Source organism: Rana temporaria, chromosome 6 (assembly GCF_905171775.1).
Source record: "Rana temporaria chromosome 6, aRanTem1.1, whole genome shotgun sequence".
Classification (NCBI taxonomy): domain Eukaryota; kingdom Metazoa; phylum Chordata; class Amphibia; order Anura; family Ranidae; genus Rana; species Rana temporaria.
Genome location: NC_053494.1, coordinates 132,577,097 through 132,600,513, shown reverse-complemented (window position 1 = coordinate 132,600,513; position 23,417 = coordinate 132,577,097). Strand labels below are relative to the sequence as shown.

At 40.5% G+C, this 23,417-nt stretch overlaps 1 protein-coding gene across 3 annotated transcripts in view; it reads left to right on the top strand.

The window, feature by feature from the left end:
• The window catches only part of SATB2 (SATB homeobox 2), a 250,298-nt gene that overhangs the window by 71,571 nt on the left and 155,310 nt on the right, over positions 1–23,417 (top strand). For all 3 annotated transcript variants that reach the window (XM_040357386.1, XM_040357387.1, XM_040357388.1), the window contains one exon: positions 892–1,050. In XM_040357386.1, coding sequence (XP_040213320.1) covers positions 892–1,050 — 159 coding nt within the window. The remainder of the gene's footprint in view (positions 1–891; positions 1,051–23,417) is intronic.

Sequence of the window (23,417 nt, the reverse complement as noted above, 5' to 3'; positions counted from 1 at the left end):
ATTATCATAGTTTATGCTACAAATGTATCTGCTGATTCACTTATTTTTGAGTTTGCGCAACACCATTTCTATACATTTACAATTTTACTTGTGGGAACACAGTGGATGACTACAGCGACTCGTCTTCATATTTAAGCACATATTTTTCTCAAAAAATGTTTTAATTTAGTTTATCCACATTATAATTGGATTCTAATACATCACTTTACACCTGAGTAGCTCAGATGTACACTATCACACAGTACACTGTAGTTTTTGTCACTATGTCATGATAATTTATGACATTTAGACACATTTTATAGGTTTGTTTGTTTGTAGTAGGTAGTGCTATATTTTTTTTTCTCACATGTATATTCAAATATACACTAAAGTGTCGCTGTTCACTCAGGCCTCGTATACACGATTGGAATTTCCAATGGAAAAATTCAGACAGACTTTTTCCATTGGAAATTCAGACCGTTTGTATGCCCATCTGAGAAATTCCATCGGAAATTCTGATGAATTCCATCGGAGATTACATAGAGAACATGTTCTCTTTTCCTCCGATGTGAGCTTGGTCGGGTTAAAGCCCGATCGTGTGTACAGGGCATTATATGTTTGTTTAGGTGAATATTTTTTATTTCATTTTGATAATTTAAAGTGGCAGCTATATTTAGGTATCTCACGTTTTATCTATTATTTATCATTTAATAACGATGAGCTCTGTGGCGCAGTGCTGAATGGGTGTATTATTCATCAATGGTAGGTCACTTATTCCTTTTTTATTTGAATATAAAACCTGCTGGTTGTGTATAATGGTCAGCTCTAAATCTTCTTAGTTTCACTTGCTGTAATTTTGTACAAACTGAGTCCATGTGTTAATATGCTATTTTTCTTGCCATCTGCATACAGGTCTCATGCTTCCTGTCTTCTGTGTGGTGGAGCAGATGGACAGCAGGGAAGAACATGCTGAATTTGTACTGGTTCGTAGAGATGTTCTTTTTAATCAGTTGGTAGAGACTGCCCTTCTTGCCCTCGGGTACTCTCACTCATCAGCAGCTCAAGCACAAGGTAAGGGAGCTTCTAATACTATCCTCTTAGTTTGAAACCTCACAAACATTAGCGCTTGTTGTCCACCTTTGCCTAATGACCACCACCGTTCATATTGCTACTTCCTGTTTTGTCACCTATAAAGGAAGTCATATATTGTTATAGCCACAAATGGTAAGTCATCTACATCAAATGTTAATGATATGGCTTGGTAGCAAGGAGCAACCATGATGGTCTCACATCTGAAATTTAGTATTCTCCTATCTATTTTTAATACATTTTATAGAAAAAATTACATTGTTTTACTAACTAAAAATCATACATTATTTTAATGATTAAAAATGAATGGATTTTGAATGTTTGTTGTAACAAATGAATTAATGCTAAAACTAAGTAAGAAGGATATAATTGATTTGTTATTTCAAGTTTATATCAAACTTGTTGATAATCAGGGATATAACATATTCCCTTGGCGCCTGGTATGTGACCACTCCAGGCCTCTAGTACTTATCTTGATGGAGTGCTAAAACTTTCCACTACTCTATAAGGTGGGAGCAGTCGTAGCTAACATGGTCTATGGGGTGGTATGCACTTTGTGCACTGGTGTTTCCACAGTAAATATATTAGTGTAATGCCTTGTACACACGATCGGAATTTCCAATGGAAAAAGTCAGACGGAATTTTTTGATCAGATATTCCGACCATGAGTGTGCCCCATTGGACTTGGAAATTCCGTTTGTCTGTAGGGGACTCCGACGGAGAAAAAAACATGCATGCTCAGAATCAAGTTGACCCATGCTCGGAAGCATTAAACTTCACTTTTCTCGTCTCGTTATAGTGTTGTACGTCACCGCGTTCTTGACGGTCGGAATTTGGTGTGACAGTGTGTATGCAAGACAGCTTGAACGGAATTTCGTCAGAAAAATCCGTCTGAATTTATCCCGACGGAAAATCAGATTGTGTGTAAAAGGCATAATTGTTTCTGCGCACTGATGTGTTGGGATGTAGGCCCTTATGTTGTTTTTATTCATAGGAAAAGTAGATTTTAGGTATGACCACCAATAGGCTTATTATATTCTGTATAACTTGGATATATTTGTTGCTACACAGTTACACATAACACGTAGCTTTAATAACACAAATAGGCAAATGATTACATCTTTATGTGCTGTTGCTTTGCCAGAAATATTTACACAAGGTGAGAAACATGAGATAGGATCATGTAAAAAAAAAGGAAGCTTGGCACACATAAAAGTTTACTGTGTTAGACCTTCTCAAAATAATACCTGCCTAAAGGTCTTAGTTCCACCTGTGTATAATTAGTGTTTTACTACCTGTTACTGTAGATTAGTCAGCCAACACAATCTACCAGTGAGGAAGAAATACATTTATTTTGCATACAGTAAATTTGACAGAATTAAAAAAAAACGGTCACTTTTTATAGATTACCTTAACACGGTCCCAGAGCATATCCGGGTAACCCTTTGATTGCCAGAGTACTGCAAACTAGACATGTGCACACTGAAATATTTTGTTTCGAAATTTTGTTTTCGTCCGAAAAATGTATTTATTTGGTTACTCCTGAAATTCGTTTTTATTTATTTTGTTTCGTTAAAAATGCATTTGCCTGAAAATCCAAATTAATTAAGGTCGAATCTGTCATTGAAGTCTGTCGAATGTTCTAAGAAGATTTGACGGAGCAGCTAAACTGTACGTTGCTGCAATCGTACATTTCCGGTCGAATGTTCGCCTACAAGCTATAGAAGAATTCTAATGTTGTATGACACTAGTAATAATTATATTTATAAATTATTATTACTAGTCAACTAACATTCAAATTCTTCTATAGCCTATAGGCCAAGCATTTGACCGGAAATGTACCATTGCGGCATCGTACAGTTTAGTTGCTTGTCGAATCTTTTTAGAACTTCTGACAGACACCATAAGCCTTCAATGACAGATTCAACATTTATATTTTTTCGCTGCTTCGTCGAATCTTCGTCGTTCATGTTGAATGGTCTCCCCCAACACTGTCTCTATAATGTCAAATATTTTCTCTCTATGTCGAATCTTTTCTCTCTATGTAGAATACTCTTGGACTAATAGAGTTAAGGTTAGGCACAATCGACCACAGATTCGATAGACACAGATTGCTATTGTCAGCATCATGTCCAATCTCCTATCTATATCGAACTGTTGTAGCAACAAAAACAAAAATAAAGCATTTTTTTATGTTGGATCTTTCAGATTTCGGATTAGGCGCGTTTGTTTTCGTTTGTTAAAACGATGACGAAAATAACCGAAATTCGGGCAAAAATGCATTCGGACAAAAATGAATGCACATGTCTACTGCAAACAGGGAATTAATTTGTGGGTGCACAATGCTTGTAAACCTACATCTTTGTGTTGTCTCTACCATTTTTTGTCAGGCAGGCTAATATGCTTTTTAAAAACTATTTTTCACTTGATGGTCAATATACCATAACACACAAAAGTATGAGGTATTAGTTTGTAGGCCAAAATAGGCGATTTTACCATCTGAGCCAATGGTTCTCATATCTGATGAGTCCTGCAATAATATGGAGGATGCACAATGCTTGTAAACCAAACTCATAGCAAATCAGAAAAAGGACATTGCTATCTGCTCTCCACTATATACCACAGTATGTCCCATTCATAAAATATAGGCTGTGGTATGTAGCTGACTGAGCCCCAGGGATTGCTCATTGCTTTTTCTTGCAGCAGAGAGAGCTTCATGATTGGAGGAACTTTGATCATGTGACTTTCACTGGCTTTTTTTTTAACCCAACTCACATTAATTTGATATTGCTTCTTCACCTTCAGACTCCCACAGCTGACAGAGCATTAAGCGCATTGCTGTGTATTAAATGTGCTTTGCTAGTTTTTGTGTTGTCTAAATCATTTATTTAGCAGACAGGCTGGTATACAAGTGTACTTGCACTGGCAGTCAAGCAGAATTACAGCATATTAGGGTGTCATACCCTGTAGCATATGTCATGTATTAAGCTCTTCATTGGTCAGTTGATGATATTGGTATATTAGATCCTGGGTTTTAGTCTTGCCTCTCTGTTGTGCAGAAAATGTTCCTTATTACAAACTTTTTTTGGTTACTTACATGTAGGGCCTGTACAAATAAGCAGCGAAGACAGGATAGCTGGTTTATAGTTGCCACACTAGCTCATGTTATCACCTTGTTGACATGACCCGTACAGACTCCCTGGCTGGCAGGCCACAAACAAGCCCCCGTTTGAGAGGGCAGAGCCCGCGTGGCTGGGCAGCGCTGTGCTATAAAGTAGTTTATTATTGTGTAAGGTAATATTTTCCTTTGGATTGTGTCATATGAACATGGTTAGCAGCTCAGAATAAGAGTGAGTCACACACCACCCTTCCAATGGGGCCTTTGTCCTCTTCAATTACCCATGAATGTAAATCTAATTGTCTTTATGGTTGGTCTTCTCATTGCTTTGCTGTTTAATCTAATATTGGAATAACATCTTTATGTTGCAGCCCTTGGAGGCAGAGTTTTATGGCTGGTCTTTGGTATTCAATAAGAGAAAATATGCAGGGAAAAAGAATGTATCAAGCTACAATTAAGTCTTTACAAGAAAAGGCAGCATTGTAATGAGAAGAGTGGAGTCAAGTACCAGTTAGACCAAAGTAGCCACATTATAACCTTGGTTGGACTTCAGGTTATATAAAAAATGTATGAGGCCTAGCTAAAGACATTTTCTATTCACATATTTTATTCCCCCAGAATTATATTTTTATCCACATACAAGTCAACTAAGAAGTATGCAGAGTGATGTTACTAGCGCCTTGTGATATTGCTGAGAAAATAGACAATATGTGCCAATACCTCATTGACTAGTTGACTAGTTGCTAGTGAAATGGTTGACTATGATCTGAGACCACAAAATAGTTATTTTAGTATTTTAGTTTTATTTTAGTTGTGGCAGAACAATCTTTTTTTCTAGATTCAGCATGAAAGAAATAGGGATTTATTTAATTAAGTAAAGGTAAAAGTAATCTACTTGGAGGCCGATTAATACGTTTTAGTCACCTGAGCCCGTTCGTTCCCTCGGGAGACACGATTTACCTCTCTGCCTGGGGTTTTTCGGCTCTTGATTGGATAGATTGATAGCAGCACAGACATTGGCTCCCACTGCTGTCAATCAAATCCAATGACGCCGGGGGCGGGGCAGAGTCCGGCATTCTGTATCTATACACGCAAATGCTGGACTTGGGAGCGTGCCCGCAAGTAACCCCCAGGGAAGCTTCTCCCAGGGGGTTTACCGATGTGAGGAAGAGCCGCGAGCAACCCAGAAGACGAGGCCACACTTTGCAAAACGAACTGCACAGTGGAGTGTATGATATGTTTGTTATTTAAAAAAAGTACAAGGGCAGTTTGCTCTAATAAAATGTGATATAGGAAGCAGAGTGAAAGGTTGTTACACAGCAGAGGCATCAGGAAGTACACTCCCAGTAAACATGTGCGGGTTTCAAACGTTGTTTTTGCCCACACGCGATCATTTTTAACAACACGAAAAACAACATTTTAAAAAACTACGTGAAAAAATGCATGTTCGAATTTTTTTTCGGTCGTTTTTCAGAAGCCGAAAAACGATGTGAAGCCCACACACGATGTTTTTAAAAACATAGTTTTTTTTAATGCCGAAAAATGATCACGTGTACGCGGCATAACACTCCCCACCCACCAGACTGATAGTTCTGCTGTCCAAATGTGTCCTCTGTGCTCTTTCATCCAGAGTGGTGTCTGTAAAATGCGCCAGATCTCCAGGAAAAACAGAGGAAAAAAGCCTAAAAAATAAAACAAATACATTTTTGGTTTTGGGTTTAATACCACATTGTGTTTTATATTCACAGTTGTAATGCTAATCAAAAGATTAACTCATCCCCAATAAATGCTTTTTCAGACCTCAGATGAACCCCAAACGCTGCAGCTACAGAGCTTATATCAGCCCCAAATCATGCCCCTTTGGAGCTAAGATCAACCCCAAACCTTGCTCCTTCAGATCTCAAATCAGCCCCAAACCCTGCAGCTTCAGACCTCGGGTTATCAGTCCCAAACCTGACAGCTTAAAACCTTAGATCCACCCCAAACCCCATACTTTCAAACATGCAGGGGTCTATATACCTGCTGCAGTACTTTCAACAGAAGAAGGGAGAGTGAAGGCCGGCAGGCTTCTTTCACACACCAAAGTCATCAGCTGCTATTAGGCCACTTCTGTCACTGATGGCAGGGTGGGAGGACCATGAGTAGTCCAAGCTTTGTAACTGACAGCCTGGAAAGCTGTCAATTACACCCTATGACAGTGACGCTTTGGGTGCCAGTGAAAAAGACATCACGTATCGGCTCAGGCAAGTGCGCCTCAGATTGCAGATCGCTGTGGCCATCATGTCTCTCAGGTTTTGATGCTCAGATAACAAATTAGGAAATGTGTATCTGTGTGTTTATATAATATGTTGAAGGCTACTATAGACCAGAGCGATTGTATACTCTAGCATGGAATTTTATGTCATCTGGGAAATTTTAGTTGTGCTTGTGTGTGACATTTTACAGGTTCCTGTAAGAGAGAAAGTAAGGAGTCTCTGTACTAAACACTATAATAAGGATGACTTTGATGTCATAGCAAGGCAAGTTCTTGGTAGAGAATAGTAAATGGATTTTAGTGATCTGATTATTATTCTCATTATTTTGCATTGTTTTTGTACTCTACTTTTTAAGTATCTTGTCATTTTAGTTTATAATGCTTGCTGTTATTAAAGGTTCACTTTAAGCCTATCATTATTTAGCAGTTATTAGCTACATTTTACAATATACACATCGTAAATGTAAGTAGAGCATCAAATGTCTCAGGCTCTGAGGCTCTGTGAAGTTATTGGAAATGTTACACATATTTGTGAATGTAATGAAAGCTCTTCCACAAAAGGCACAGTTCAAAATATAGTGATGCTTCGGCACCGGTTTGTTCTCTCTGCAAGGCTCCTAAAGAATACATATTTTTTTTGTTTTAGTGTGGGATAGTATGGGAAGGGTTAGAACTTGTGCCAGGTTTACACCAGTGTCAGCACTAATTTCTGTGGGATTTGAAATTATGTCTTTGCTCCCATAGAGGTGATTCGTCTTCTTGCTGTCTGACTCCTATCATCTAGACAGGAAGTTATAGGAAATCTCCTTCCTGTGCACACAGTTTTTTGGGGTTATTTTCTCTCAATACCTGTTCTGTCTGATACCTAAAAAAAATCAATTCAAAGCAGACACAGGTTCTAACCCTTCCCCTCCCTATCCAGAACAAAATAATTATTATTTTTTGACTGGAGTTGGGTTTAATTAGCTGTTGTTGCAGGCTGTATCAAGAATTTTGGATACTCTGGGTGAGTTTTTATGGTTCTTTAGCATCAATGAAGAACCTTTCACATTTGGATTTTAAATAGTTCAGATAATGCAATTTTTTTAAGCTCACCATACACAATGTAATCTAAATGTACAATCTACTTTGGCTCTTCCAACATTATGAGGTGTTAGGGTCTGTGCGATCTGATGCGTTCTCCACTCCTGTGACCCATTTTGAGCAGACAGTGGGCTAAAGCCTGCTTTGGTCTGACATCACCCAGCAGGTCCAGGCTGGGGGAAAAGGCTCAGCCTCTCAACTGCCCTACTGAGCCAGCTGCTTCCTCCACAGCCCAGCACTCCAATGAGCGCTGGAGGGGCAGAGCAGAGAGCCGATGACTAACAGTCACCGCTCTCTGTTTAGAGTGATGGGGAGAACTGAGTATAAAGCCTCGTACACATGATAGGGTAACCAGAGGACAACGGTCTGAAGGACCATTTTCATTGGTCAAAGCCGATCGTGTGTGGGCCCCATAGGTTATTTAACCTATGGTGTGTGGTGTAACGGACCATCAGTCAGCTTCATTGGTTAACCTATGACAACGGTCCTTCAGACCGTTGTCCTCTGGTTAACCTATTGTGTGTACGAGGCTTAAGGCTTTTTTCTTCATACCCCACGCTCTTTAATTATTGTCAGCTAATGCATGTACGGAGAGCACTATTAGCTTATCTTCCTGCCACCCCTGCCCCTAAAACATTATTTTTATTTTTATTGGGAGCGGGTACACTCCCCGGTTCACACCTAGGCAAGAATGACATCTCTTGTTCCACCCTCCGCCCTGCCCACAGCACCATTGGACAGGTCATATGTCCCCAAAGGCTGCAACACCAGTCTTATGAGTACAGTAAGTGTGTGGGTATGGTACTGTATGAATAAGGCCCCGTACACACGACCGGATCTATCCGCTGGGATTTATCTGCGGATCAGTTCCAGCGGATAGATCCGGTCGTGTGTAGGCCCGAGCGGACAATTTTCGGCGGATAAAAATCCAGCCAACGGATTCCCAGCGGATAAAAATTTTGTAGCATGCTACAAAATCTATCCGCTGGAATCCAGTCCAGCGGACTGATCCGGTCATCTGTACAGACTCACCGGATCAGTCTGTCCGCTCCCATCCCTTGCATGCGTCGTAATGATTCGACGCATGCGTGGAAGTATTTACCTTCCAGCGTCGCGCACGTCCCCGCGTCATCGTCGCGGCGATGGCACGACACGTGACCGCGGATGTTTTCCACGCGGATTTTGATCTGATGGTGTGTACAAGCCATCGGATCAAAATCCGGAGGAGGAATGTCCGCTGGAAACGGTCCGGCGGACCGTTTCCAGCGGATAACCCCTCGTCTGCACGAGGCCTAACAGTACCATTGGAGGGTCTCATCCCTGAACTAAGACATAAATAGGGATGGGTGAACAATTCAGTCGAGCATGGTTTCTGGCTAAACACTTACCTGTTTGACCTTTCGCTGAACACCCAAATTTGCAGTGTGTTCTCCCAAACGAACACCCTGCAATGCACTAAACACTGCACAGTGCATTATGCACCCTGATTGGGCAACGCTTTGCCCAATCAGGGAGCAGTGTAAGCTGGTTGTTAAAGAGCAGGGCCAGGAAGCCGACCGCTACATCCTTTGCAACCAATGCATCATCAGCCGTCAATGGGTTTCCTTGCTGACAGCTTAACAAACAAAAAAACTTGAGAACTTACAACTGACTCCCAAATCAAAGATGGTAGTGCCAGGAACCCACAATTGACTGTGGGAAAACAGTGCTGGATTCCATGGTCTGATAAGTACCTGGTTTTTATTTTTAAAAGTCAGCAACTATAGTATATAAAGCTTGTAACTTTTAATTCTATTATAATCCTATCTATGGACTTATGATTCATAAACTAAAACTAATATTAATAACAAAAATGTTATAACAATGATAGTTCTCAGTTTATATTGCTGTGTGTCACATTTATATTTATCTATGACTACCCGACAGCAAAGTAATCCTAAACTTGTATCTAGTTGTTAACTATATGGATGGTTCCTGCAAGCAGATTCTTGCTTAAATGCACTTACCCAAAGGCAGAACCCATAAAACAGTAATAAATGTGGTATTTTTGACGTAAAAAGTCTTGAAAAGCAACAATATTACTGTAAGAGAAATAATGGAGGTAAGACATACTAATGTAGGATGGAAGGAACGATATGCAGGCCCAACATTGATTGCATCATCACTGGGAATGCTATTAATTATTTTATTTATTTATTGCAGGTAGTTACTGTATATAACGCTGACAATTTACACAGCACTTTTACATATATGTTGTAAATTTGCATCAGTCCCTGCCCTCAAGGAGCTTACAATCTAAGTTCCCTACCTCACATTCATTTCTACACGTACTAGAGCCAATTTACCTACCAGCATGTCTTTGGAGTATAAAGGGAAATTAGAATACCCAGAGGAAACCCATGCAGGAACAGGGAAAACATGCATACTCCAAATAGTTAGTGTTAGGATTCAAAGCTATGACCCTAGTGCTGCCAGGAGGAAGTGCTAACCACTTAGCCAGCGTGCTGCCCAATTAACATCAAATACTGTAACTGTGTATGCAAGGGGTAATTCATATGAAGGTTTTGGTACATGATCTATGCACAAGAGCCAATTTTATCAGATTATCTTAAAAAAAGAAATAAGGTTTTCTAATTTGTTTCAATGGGCTATAGCAACTTAGGCTCAATTCACAAAGCAAACACAACAAGTCAAGGATCCTTTTTTTTTTGGGGGGGGGAGGTATTGTAGCCCAGTTCCCCCCATTGCAGTGTCAATTGCTTTGTCATTTTCTACTCTTAAAAAAGAAGAATTAAATAATAATCTATATGCATTGGACCTATGGCTCAATTCACAAAGCTAAAACATCTCAATTTAAAACTTTATTTAAAAAAAAAGTTGAGTACAATGAGATTTGCAAAATTACAGTCACATGGCTGAAAATAAAAAGTGTTAACCTTGTGTAAAGCTTCCTGAATTCAGCCTCTACTGTGAAAATATATATATATGGTATAAAAAGCTGTTAGACCAATACAGAAAATATTCGCTTTTGAATTATTTCTGTTGATGCCGTAGCCTCTTCCCCTCGAATGATACCTCTATGTCACAAGTCTTCTAGAACACTACATGCACTTAAATGTCAGTTTTGGAACTGTTTTGTAGTTCGATAGTCCCCTGAATGTTTATTAGTCAATTATATCCCCCTATTTATCCCAAACCCATTTACTCAAGCCATTTTATAAATAGATTTTATCCACGTATTGCACTTTCATATCGGAGCATGAGGACATTATCATCAAAACGGCTTCTTTGCTTGCAAAGACTAATTTAACAGGCATCTTTTAATTTGCTTCACTGCTTTGTGGTCTCTGACACTGTACATTATACATCACATGAGGGGAGTTAGGATAGATTTATCCATCGCTTCGGGATAATAGGGAGAGAACATAAAACTTATGCTGTTGCTTGAGTCTGTATTAGGAGTCATATTTTTGTCTGTTATTATCTTATGGTAGACATTTAATGGATAGTTGTCAGAGAAACTTTTACATTGCACTGGGGATGACTTTCCTATCCTCAAGCACTTGTTACTTTAAGAGTAACTTTTTGTTTTAGATTATTATTAGCTGACTTTGAAGTGTATAAAAAATAAAATAAAAATGTATCCAGTTTTGGAGTAGGTTGGGAGAAAGGTTAAAACCCTTCCCAGGTTCTTAAGTGCCCATTGGGGAGATTTACTTTCTCTATTTGTCTTGGTGACCACCATTACTGGGACTATACCAGAGCAAGGGATCAGGGCAGGGGGTGGGCAGGAGGGGCGGCTGCCTTGGGCACTGTGGTATCATGTGAGTTGAGGGGGCGTGCTAAAAGGAGATTGGGGGGGTTTGTTTTGGAAGGCAGAAATTTGGGGGTTGCAGGGGATACGTTTTGTACTGGGAGGTGAACTTTGGGGGGGGGGCTAAGGCCTCGTACACACGGCCGAGGAACTCGACGTGCCAAACACATCGAGTTCCTCGGCCAGTTCAGCACTGAAGCCGCCGAGGAGCTCGGCGGGACGAGAGCTCCCATAGAACAACGAGGAAATAGAGAACATGTTCTCTATTTCCTCGCCGAGCTCCTCGTCGGCTTCCTCGGCCGAAAGTGTACACACGACCAGTTTCCTCGGCAGAATTCAGCCAGAAACTCGGTCGGAAGCTGAATTCTGCCGAGGAAACTGGTCGTGTGTACGGGGCCTAAGAGTGGTGATTTAGGCAAATTTGTGTTGGGAGAAGTATATTTGTGCTAAGTGGGAGGATTTGGGGGCAATTTGTGCTGAGAGGGGAAGATTTGAAGTGGGGGGAGAAGACATGTACTAGGAGGGGACATTTTAGGGGTAGAGGATTTGTGTTAGGAGGGGTGATTTTTTTTTAAAGGGGATGGGCACGGGCAAATATTTTACTGAGATGTGGTTTTCAGCAGGGGGGTGGATTTGTACTGGGAGGGGGAGGAAGTTATGTTTAGGGGGTAAGCATGCAGATCAGTGCTCAGTGTTTTTGTGGGGAATTTTTTTCTGACACATAATACATCTTTGGGGGTTGGTGGGGATGCAGTTTGGCATGTTCGCCTTGGGCTCTAGATCACCTTGTCCACGCACTGCAAGGGATACAAGGGAAATCTTCCAATGTGGATTTTTTTACAATGACACCGGTCACTTTGAGGAGACTACCTCTCACATCCTGTTGTGTCTGTAAGATAGGGAGTAAGGAGAAATCTTTCCAGAGGGACACAGATGGCAAAAAAAAACGACTTTGCTTTTATCCCAGAATTGTATTATGGTCCATTATGGTTGAGCTGGATGGACTTGTGTCTTTTATCAACCTGACTAACTATGTAACTATGTAACTATGTATACAATAGTAAAAAAGATTCTATGAACGGAACCTACAAATATGAAAACTGACTTGTTTTGAAAGTGCATGTGCTAGGGCTGTCATCTTGCTCCTTAGGCAGTAAGGCTGGATTCACACCTATGCCTTTTTAGTGCTTTTTGCAGATTTGCACTACAGAATGTGTTCCATAGAAAACCATGTTAAAAGGATTGTAGTGGAAATCTGAAAAATGCAAAAAGCACTAAAAATGCATAGGTGTGAATCCAGCCTGACTGCCTAAGTGAAAGTGAGCCACAGACCTGGAACAAGCATGTGCATGTCAAGTGTTCCAGCACCAGGTATACACATTTTTCTTCCAGATCAATGGCCTACCATGAAGTAAGGCAAGTTATCTATAGCAGGTCCAATATTTTTGTTGACAAGCTCCTTTTGTATTGCAATTTTTCATTTTTTGGAAAAAAATACATTGCTGTTTAACCAGTACTTTATTTGTTACATATGTTATGCACATATCTGTTATAAGGACCAAGACAGAGGTTTAACCAAAATAAAAAAAAGAATGAAATAAACCTAGATCATTGTATTTTTTGCCCTCCAAACAGTAGTGCCTTAGGCCCCGTACACACGACCGGATCTGTCCGCTGATATTTGTCCGACGGACAGTTCCAGCGGACAGATCCGATCGTGTGTAGGCCCGACCGGACAATTGTCCGGCGGATCGGACAGTTTCCAGCGGACAAAAATTTCTTAGCATGCTAAGAAATCTGTCCGCTGTAAACCTGTCCGTTGGACGTGTTCGGTCGTCTGTACAGACTCACCGGACACGTCCGACTGACCGCCATCCCTTGCATGCGTCGTACTGATTCGACGCATGCGTGGAGGCTTTGAACTTCAAGGCCGCCCACGTCGCGGCGACGGCGCGGCCACGCCCCGCGTATTGTTCACGCGTGGATTTCTGTCTGATGGTGTGTACAACCATCAGACAGAAATCCGGCAGCGGACGCAGCGGACATGTCCGCTGAAAACGGTCCGGCGGACCTTTTTTAGCGGACAGATCAGCTGGTGTGTACGCGGCCTTAGACAAATGCCTATTTTGCCTGTCCGGTGAATACTCCCCAGAATTAGGTAGGCATATTTAAAATGTTGAAATCCAGAGTCACACCTGCAATCCTAACATGAAAGGTTTTCACACATCTAGCAAGAGGATCAACGCAGACCATGTGGGCTTAACAGCAAATTGCCTGCTCGCCATTATTAGCTGCGAATGCATTGCAAGCTGATTTTTTGCTCTGCAGAGAAAGAAATATGAATACATTTATATAATACCACATGGAAAGGCTGGCACAGTCTCCTGTATTTTGCATTGCTGTCTTTATAGCATGGCACAAAATCCTGGGTACTGTATGCCTTTTATTTAACAGGGAAATAGCTAATGGCCTTCTGCGTGACTATGAACACACCATAAATTGCTAATTATTTATAAAAGACAGAACTTTAGTTGGAAAATATGTAGCAGCTTTCCAAGTTCATCGCCTTATTATGATGTCACATCTGCCCATAATGCCCCATTTTATAACTATTTAAAAACAGGGTCTACCTATATACTACAGAATGGCTCATTCATGCCAAGCAGTGCCAAAGGCAACTTACAATTTCATAGCATAGATGTGGCTGGCAGAGAACCCTGGGAGTGAAAATATAGCTAGATGTAGAGCGTTTAACTTTTAACTTGGTGGCATTTTATTATAATAGCTGTAATTATTGAAAGTGTTTCATACTTTTCATATCCAAGCAGATGGAGACCAAGGAAATGCCACTGTCCATAATATAAAAGGGCGCTGAATGCCAGTGCCAGATATATGTTCATTTATGGCGCTTGCATCCTTGCAGTGCCTGGCATACAAACATTTATTGTGCATTGTACAAGGCACTTCTTGTCTGTGCTAACTAAATGCAGTATTATGAAAGTTAAAGTACTGGTATTGATGAAGATGTGGCAAATGGCCTATGATTGTTATAGGTGTAAAGTTCAATGTTATTGGAGATTAGGTGGACATAAATGAGCCCCTTTTAAAAGGCAAGCTTCCCCTTTCTGTATATATATATATAATATGGGCCAGATTCAGATACATCGGCGTATCTTTAGTGCGGCGTAGCGCATCTGATATGCGCTACGCCGACGTAACATAGAGAAGGAAGATCACTATTCACAAAGAACTCGCCGACAACGTTGAGCCGGCGTAACGTAAATAGGCCGGAGTAAGCCCGCCTAATTCAAAGTAGGTGGAAGGTGGGCGTGATGTATTTAAATGAATCGTGACCCCATGTAAATAAAATGCCGAACGAACGGCGCATGCGCGCGCATGCGCGCGCATGCTCAGTATCACGTTGAATTTACTCCCTAACATACGCGGCTCAATGCCTGTGACGTGAACGTAACCTACGCCCAGCCCCATTCACGTACGACTTACATAAACCACGTAAAAATCGACGGCTGTTCCGAGGTCCATACCTTAACATGACTTACCCCTGCTTTATGAGGGGTAAACTTACGCCGGACGTAAGCCTTACATAAACGACGTAGCTTAATACGACGGGCGCAAGTAGGTTTGTGAATCGGCATATCTAGGTCGTTTGCATATTCGACACGTAAATCGATGGAAGCGTCCCTTGCGACCAGCGTAAATATGCACCCAAGATACGACGGCGTACTAAGACGTACTAAGCATCTCTACACCTACGCTGCGTATCTGTAGATACGCCAGCGTAAGTGTTTTCTGAATCTGGCCCTATATATATATATATATATATATATATATATATATATATGTATATATTGACCTAATTATTTTGCATTGCTGTCTATAGAATTCCTACTAATGGCACAACTGTAGGTTTTGCCTCTTGTCTGTAGCGTACGAATGCTGACTCTTCTTGCTGAAGAAAATGATTTATTCATTCACAATGTGAATGCCACACTAGTCCTGTTCCCGCATTTGCCAGGTGCCATCTTTGATGTCTGAAGTTTAAAGTAAAAGCTAGGCATGTAATCCTGCATTATCAGCAGTTCAGCATTATTAGATTTGTATGTTCCACCTAGTAGATTCAGTTGGCTAGCATATATAATAGAACATAGAATATTGTTTAAGGCAAACCTGTACTAAAAGAGAACTAGATGCTGCCTTTTCTAAACTCCTGGAAATGCTAGTTACCTGGCAGCCACCATCGTCAATAGCCAAGAATAAGCAGGCTTTGAGCAAAGTCAAAATAAAGTCAGAAATTCTTATTTGCATTTTTTCGGTCAAAGCCTTTAGATAAGCTTAGTAGCCAGGTAATTCGAATTTTCAATAGAAGCCTAGATATTTAATCAGTAAAGGTTCTACAAATATTTCCGGAAATAAGTGAATTAAGATATCAGCCAATAGAAGAATAGAACTGGCCACGCAGTAAATAGTAACGGTGAAAAACATGGTGCTTAATGAGATACATTTTCTTTTTAATGCAAGCACTGTAAGTATCTGAATTTGTCCTTGCATCTTTGCAGTCCACTGTACAACCAAGCTCAGATTGGGGAAGGAAAAAACCAGCACAAGGAGCTAATTATTTGTACTGAAGTACATTATTATTATTATTATCATACAGGATTTATATAGCGTCAACAGTTTGGCAAGTGCTTTACAACATGAGGGCAGATAGTATAGTTACTATTCAATTCAATAACCATGCATGCTTGTTGGAGTAAAGAGCAATGACCAGTGACAGGCTGGGGGCGTCTGGGGCTGTGTAAATCGTATAATTAAAAGGATAAAAATAAAATACTGTTCACAGGTAAACCAACTCACGTATATATATTTTTAACTGTAGATTAAGCTGTTTGCTCAGAGTTCAGCTTTAAGGCCCCATCACAGCTATGCGTGTCTTTCATGTCATTATCCTGTGTTTTTAGGGCTCTTTCACACATTGATCCCCGCTGAGCCGGCGTATAACAGGTCTGTCTCCACTCACTGTGCAGGGATGGACCTGTCATTGCCCTGCTCTCCTCTATGGGGGTTTGGATGGAAACTGATCTGCTTGTCCATTTTCATCCGATCCGCCAGCGGACATGTCACCGGATATCAGTGGACATGATTCCGTGCGTTCCCGGTTCATTGTGCATCAATTTCAATAGCACCCCTGTTTTCCCTGTCGTCCAAAATAAGTACATGAGCTTCTTTTGGGAGACTCTAATGATTCTATTTACACGATCCTCCCACGATTGCCACCCCCATAAGCCTAGATGTGAACGGAGTCTTATGCCCCGTACCCACGATCTGACCTTTGTCCGAACAAATTCACATCGAAATTCCGACAGAATTTCATCGGAGGAAAAGAGAACATGTACTCTATGTAAACTCCGATGGAATTCATCAGAATTTCCGATGGAATTATTCCGATGGGGCATACACACGGTCGGAATTTCCGATGGAAAAAGTCTATCTGACTTTTTCCATCGGAAATTCCGATCATGTGTACGAGGCATAAAAGGGTACTGCAATACAGCACAGGTACATGAACAGGCAGCACTGAAAGTAAATGACCATGCAAAGTAATCACAGTTTTACATTGTATGGGTGTGAACAAGGCTTTAAAACTCAACTCCAGCCAAAACTTTTTATTTTGTGTTGGATGGAGAAAGGAAGAATTAAAACCTCTACCAGGGTTTTATTTCCATTAGTGTCCCTATTGGGATTTCTCCTTACTTGCTTACAGGACCGGAAGTGACAACAATACATTTTTATTGGAGTGGGGAGGGCTTACAACAATGGTTGTCAACTTATGAGGTATAGGGGGCCTCAGCTGCAACTTCTAACATCACTATATGCAGCTAGAGAATCCTGCAGGGTGGGCACCGGTGGATTAAAACTTTTGTTAATGTTTTTATTTGACTTTTGTGCTTTCCTGTTCTGTTACTAACTGTCCCCCCCATTTTGATATGGTATAAAGGGACAGAAAGCAAAGGAGAATCACACACACACACACACACACACACACACACTGAAGTTAGAAGCTGATTAGCTACCATGCACTGCTGTACCATATTTTGCACTCGCCAGTTTAAAGTGATTGTAAAGGTTCAAAAATTTTTTTTTTTTAAATAACAAACATGTCAAATTGTCAAACGTGTCAAATTTACCTCCACTGTGCAGCTCGTTTTGCACAGAGTGGCCCCGATCCTCGTCTCCTAGGGTCCCTCGGCGGCTGTCTCAGCTCCTCACTGCATCAGATAACCCCCTCTGGGGAGTGCTTTCCCAAGGGGGTTCCCTTGCGGACACGCTCCCGAGTCCAGCATTTGCATTCATAAATACGAATGCCGGACTCAGCCGCGCCCCCCTGGCGCCCGCGTCATTGGATTTGATTGACAGCAGTGGGAGCCAATGGCTCAGCTTCTATCAATCTATCCAATGAAGAGCCGAGAAGCCAGCGCGTTTTCTCGACGCTGGACTTTTCGAGGGCTCAGGTATTGGATGTTTTTTCACCATAATGCATAGGATGCATTAAGGTGAAAAATCAGGAATGTTTACAACCCTTTTAAGTAAATCAACCCCTATGGATTAATTATTCTGGTTTTACATAGAAAGTGTCTGCTTTTATGTGTCATTTTTGTTAAATTTCCTTCAACTTTAGCAATTTTATCCAGATGATACAATAGTTTCTGTGTTTTCTGCTCATAAAAACTAGGGTGAATTTCCAGCTAAAAGAACTATTTGACATGGCATAGTTAGAAGAAAAGCTTCTGTTGCCACTGGTGCCATTTTCTGTTTGATCTGTGATGGCTCGTAGGGGTGATATCCTTGAACAGATCAACACAATGTACAGTATGCCATTCTTTTGACACATACATGCATCATCTGATTATGTTTTCCTGTTAGAAAACAATGTCCTAACTGAAAGCATGGGTGCTCGGAAAGGTAGGTCGGTAGGTTGGTGCGCCACAGGATTTCATGTTCCTAGTAAAAACCCAGTCTCTTTACAGGAACAGGAATGAATAGAGCCCTCCAAGGTTGTAATGCACATTGTTTTCTTACAGTTATTATCAAGAAACACGTATCAGCAAGCAACATTTGGAGAGAAAAGTGTTCTTTGTCAGACTACAATAAACGTTAAAGAAAAATTTGTTTTCTAACCTTGAAGTGCTTTGATTCATTACTGTTTATGTCACCCCATTGTAAAGGGTTGACCCATCTAAACAGATAATTCATTTATTACCTGTTCATATTTTTATATCTCTTATGGCAAAACCTCTGTGCTGGAGCTCAAAGGATTATTCACCTGCTGTTGCTCTTACTAAGGATCTCATTTTCCTTACTGGATTACCAAAATCTCTTCTAAATTAGGAACACTATAGCACATGGAAAATAGAGACTCCATATACTGCAGCAGATGAGGTAAGAATCCATATCAGGAGTTACAGGGATAGATCATTTGGCAGAGTTTTGTAGCTGCGGAAGTTCTGCAAACATAAACCAGTGTTTGATGAATTCTTCTTTTAGCTAAAATTCTGTTTTAATTGGGTTTAACCTTGAAACTGGTATAAAAAACAAGCACCAATGAATGTAGTTATATATTCATAAAAAATAAATAAAAAAAATACATGTATTTTTAAATGCAACTAGTGTTAAGTACCTGAATTTGCAATGATATACATTTTCTGTAGTCCCCGGTATAGTACCACTCAGGCTGTGATAGGGAGGGTCAGCACTAGTTTAACAAAAAATTGTCTATTGAGAACAATTAGGTAAGAATGCATTTCGAACAGATTAGGTGTAGACTCAGGCATGGTATGACCACCATAAGATCTTTCTTGTCAAAGATCTTTCAATAGACATGCGCTCATAGACAATCAAAGAAAGTATGAATCAGTTACCAGATAGGATATCCCCTTGGGGCACCTATTGTTCCTTGAGATCAGTTAGGACACACGTTTTCCTCCTATTGTCTTTTAGCTATCACTGTCCTTCAGTGGCGTAAACAGGCATGCTTGGGTAATCTGAAAGTGCATGTTTGCTGAACGATTCGAGCTCCTAGACCAGAGAAACCCCCTATGGCATTTATTTCTTAATAGCCACTCAGTTCCATTAGGCCAGTGTTTCTCAATTCCAGTCCTCAGGCCCCCCCAACAGGTCAGGTTTTCAGGATTTCCATTATTTTGCACAAGTGATTTGATCAGTTTCACTGCCTTAGTAATCACCACAGCCTTTTCATCTAAGGGAAATCCTGAAAACCTGACCTGTTGGGGGGGCCTGAGGACTGGAATTGAGAAACACTGCATTAGGCTGACAATAAGGATGAAGAATTTACATTTTCTCTATGATCCTGACAAATTTTTATTTTTTTATCTACGTGACCGTTGTGAAATTAAAATCCTAACGTTTTCAGTCTGCCTTCCTGCAGTTATTGTGCGTAGGTTGATTTACTTAAAGCCTGACTCTGGGTACTTAAAAAATGAGTGGCTGTGCCTGTACTGCACGGTTCAATTGTTGTTTTTCGGTCTAGAGCAGGGGTTTGCAAAATTTTCAAACACAGGGACATGTTTCTGTCCTTCAGACTTTAGGGGGATAAGATTGTGGCCAATTGGGGTAGAAAATGTCCCGCGCCGAGCATCAGTGAGAATAATCATGGCCGCAGGGTTGGTGGTCAGCTGGAAGAGGAGTAGTGATCCATCATTGGCATTAGTGGGAGAAATAGTACACCATCATTGCTATCAGTGAAACAAATAGTGCCCCATAGTAGGTGTCAGAGGAATAGTGCCTCATATCAATAGTACCCCAAGGGCCACATAAGGGCTAGCATAGGGCCGGAAACCAGCCCTCGGGCCGCAGTTTAAAGACCCTTGGTCCAGAGCAGAGGTAGGTAACCTCTGCACTCCAGCTGTGGTGAAACTACAATTCCCATCATGCCTCAGCCTCTAGAAGTCATGCCTGCGATTGTTAGGGTCTTGCAATGTCTCATGGGACTTGTAGTTTCAAAACAACTGGAGGGCTGAGGTTGCCTGCCCCTAGTCTAGAGGAACAAAAAAAAAGATTTACTTACCCAATCCTCCTGGACTAGTCCCACAGCTTCTTCTTTCCCACTCTCCAGTGATTTAAGATTCTACAGTCATTAAGACCAATGCATAGTCCTTAGCCCTACATTGGATGTGATGACACTAGTGATTATTGCTAGAGGCTATAGCAGCCGCTGGTGATAATCGTAAGAGAATACGGCTGGCTGGCTGTACCAAAGTTGATCGATCAAACAACTTGGTACATACAGCCTGGCCATTAACAGTTCGATTCTCAGCCGGTTCCTGCTGAACCAGCCGAGATTCAAACCGTGTATGACCGGCCTAAGTCTACCACCTTCTGTTTTTAGATTTGGATAGAGTGATAAGGGGTTATAACCACTATGAGGTTTTTTGTATTGCCATTTGTGTGCCTGATTTGCTCTCTCTAATTTGTCCTAATCACCAGTGTCCATGGGAATGAAAGCGAGGGCAAATCTAAACATTTGACTTGCCAACAGAATAGGAATGAGGGGGGGGGGGGCACTAGTTCCCTAATAACTACCTAAGAGGGGATTTCCTTCACATTGGAATGATATCCTCTCACTTTTTGTTGAGTCTACAGGACAGGAAGTGTAGGGAAATCTCTCTAATTATACAAGTATGGCAAGAAAAATTGAAAGAGGTTTAAACCCTTCACCGCGGTATCCAAAAAAAGAAAAAAATATTTAAGACATTCTTTAAATATTAAGTAAACAATCCAATCCTCTCCCTTGCATATGATGAACACATCTCCCCCATTTACTAACCTCACTTTGTAAAGTGAATTATTTATTCTCCTTTAGTAAAACAACCCCATTATCTTTCTTTAAAATAAGAACATTTCTTCACTTTTAGCTTTCTTCTTTCAATACATTTATTTTGCGTCGCAATATGCAATTGTGGTAACAGATTAAAAGATAAACTCAACTCTTTATATATATATTTTTTTACCTTTGATCTTTTTTTTTTATGACTAAATTACATTAATACGTGGACCTGGAATGTTGTATGCAGCAGATGAGTATGGGTTATTTAGGAAAATTGAATGTAAACATCTTAAATATACTTAGCAGAAAATTGCCCTTCTGTAAAAACCTCACAAAAAGCTCTTAAATACAGTCCCGGCTTTCCCCCTGTATAAATGAACACTCTTTTTGTTTCTTGCTGTAGTGGTGCTTTTAGGCTGAATAATACCTTCTATAAAAGATACATTTTTCTCCGTGTGGTTCTGACCAAAATTATAGTGACTCCCCATCTTGGAATCAGATCTATAGTTTTGCTGCTCTCTTGTGTTTCTCTTTAAACCCCCCCCCCCCTCCTGTAAATATCGCCTGAGCCTTTAATTAAAGTGAGCCCTTTTTAATCCTCCGGTCTTTAAGTTCCAATTAAATGGTGCCACTTAAGTGTGAGGTCTTTATGGAATTTGTAATATAGGCTTAATAATTAATAAGCACATGTAATTGTAACAACCCCTACTAGTAATAATAGACTGAGCAGCAGACCACAAATATGCCCCTTGCTCTATGGTTTCCATAAACTGAAAGCATTTATCCATGCAACACCTTGTATAGTTTGTTGAAATGTAGTAAGTCATGTAGCCATTGTTTATGACATCTTCATACAAGCTGTATTACATTTCTAGGCTTTATTGATAGTATTATGGATGGTCGTATGTAGACAATTTTTTCGTCCAGTAAATGGAAAAGATGCAATATGGCCCTGTAATCGAGAAGAAAAGTGAAGCCTTGTACACACGTCCGAGGAACTCGATCGGCAAAAAAAAAAAACCCCAGCAACCTTCTTGCTGGTTTTTGTCGAGAAACTCGGTCGTGTGTACGAGGCCTCAGTGTTTACTGAGTTTAGTCAATTATGTGGGGGTATGTTTACTTTGTCCAGCCAATCATGTTTTTTCTTTTGGTTTTGGTTTTATTTCTCTTGCACATGATTGGGTGATCAAAGTGAATACAGCTACATCATATTTACTGAGAGTTTATTGGATAAAGTGGGGAGTTTTCTTTTGGCTAGATTCAATCACCACTTGGTTTTAATTTTTTTCTAAATACACAAATAAAGCTCGAAATTCTGAAAAAAAAAATGTTTTCATAGTTCTAAAATTTTACAAATAAGTAATTTTTGCATTGATGGGCACTGATAGGCAGCACTGATGAGCACTGATAGGTGGCACTGATGGGCACTGGTAGGTGACACTAATGTGGAGGCACTGATGGGCACTAATTGGCAGCACTGATGGGCACTGATTGGCAGCACTAGTGGACACAGATTGGCAGCACTGGTCGACACAGATTGATAGCACTGGTGGGCCCTGAATATCAGTGTCCTGATTATCAGTGTCCTGATTATCAGTGTACATGTCCCTTTGACAGAAGCCGGTTATCAGCTCTCTTCTCCCTTCCTCACACTGTCAATGTGATTAAAGGAGAGCCGATAACTGTTCTGTCAGCGTGAAAGGTACCTTAGATGCACTAACAAATTGAAGCCGAAACTCCAGCTCCCAATTTATAAGCAGTTACAGCAGTTTTTTTTTTCCTTTTGGTATAAAGGTTTTGCATGAATAAATAAAAGCTGACCATTGTAAGCAACCATGTCAGCATTAAGTTGTTTTTCCCATCCATGTAAACTGATACATTCTGCTGGAAAGCTTTAGCTTGTGAAAAACAGAAAATTTACTGGCCAGATCACAAGATGAAAATAAAAGCAAGAAATCATAAAAAAGCAAAATTAACACAGCCATCTAAGAATTAGTAAGCTGCAAAATGAAAAATATTTGCTTTTGGGGTTCATGAATTAATTTTTATTATGTAACCCCTTTATGACCACCCAAAACATATGTGCGGTGTCAAACACCCACATGGGCCCATGTGCGTCGGTGGTCGGCCGTTGTCATTCTGTGCCTGCTCTCCCACCACTACCAACATTCTCATTGTTGATGGACATTGATATACACCTGTCTATGTTCATATGTCG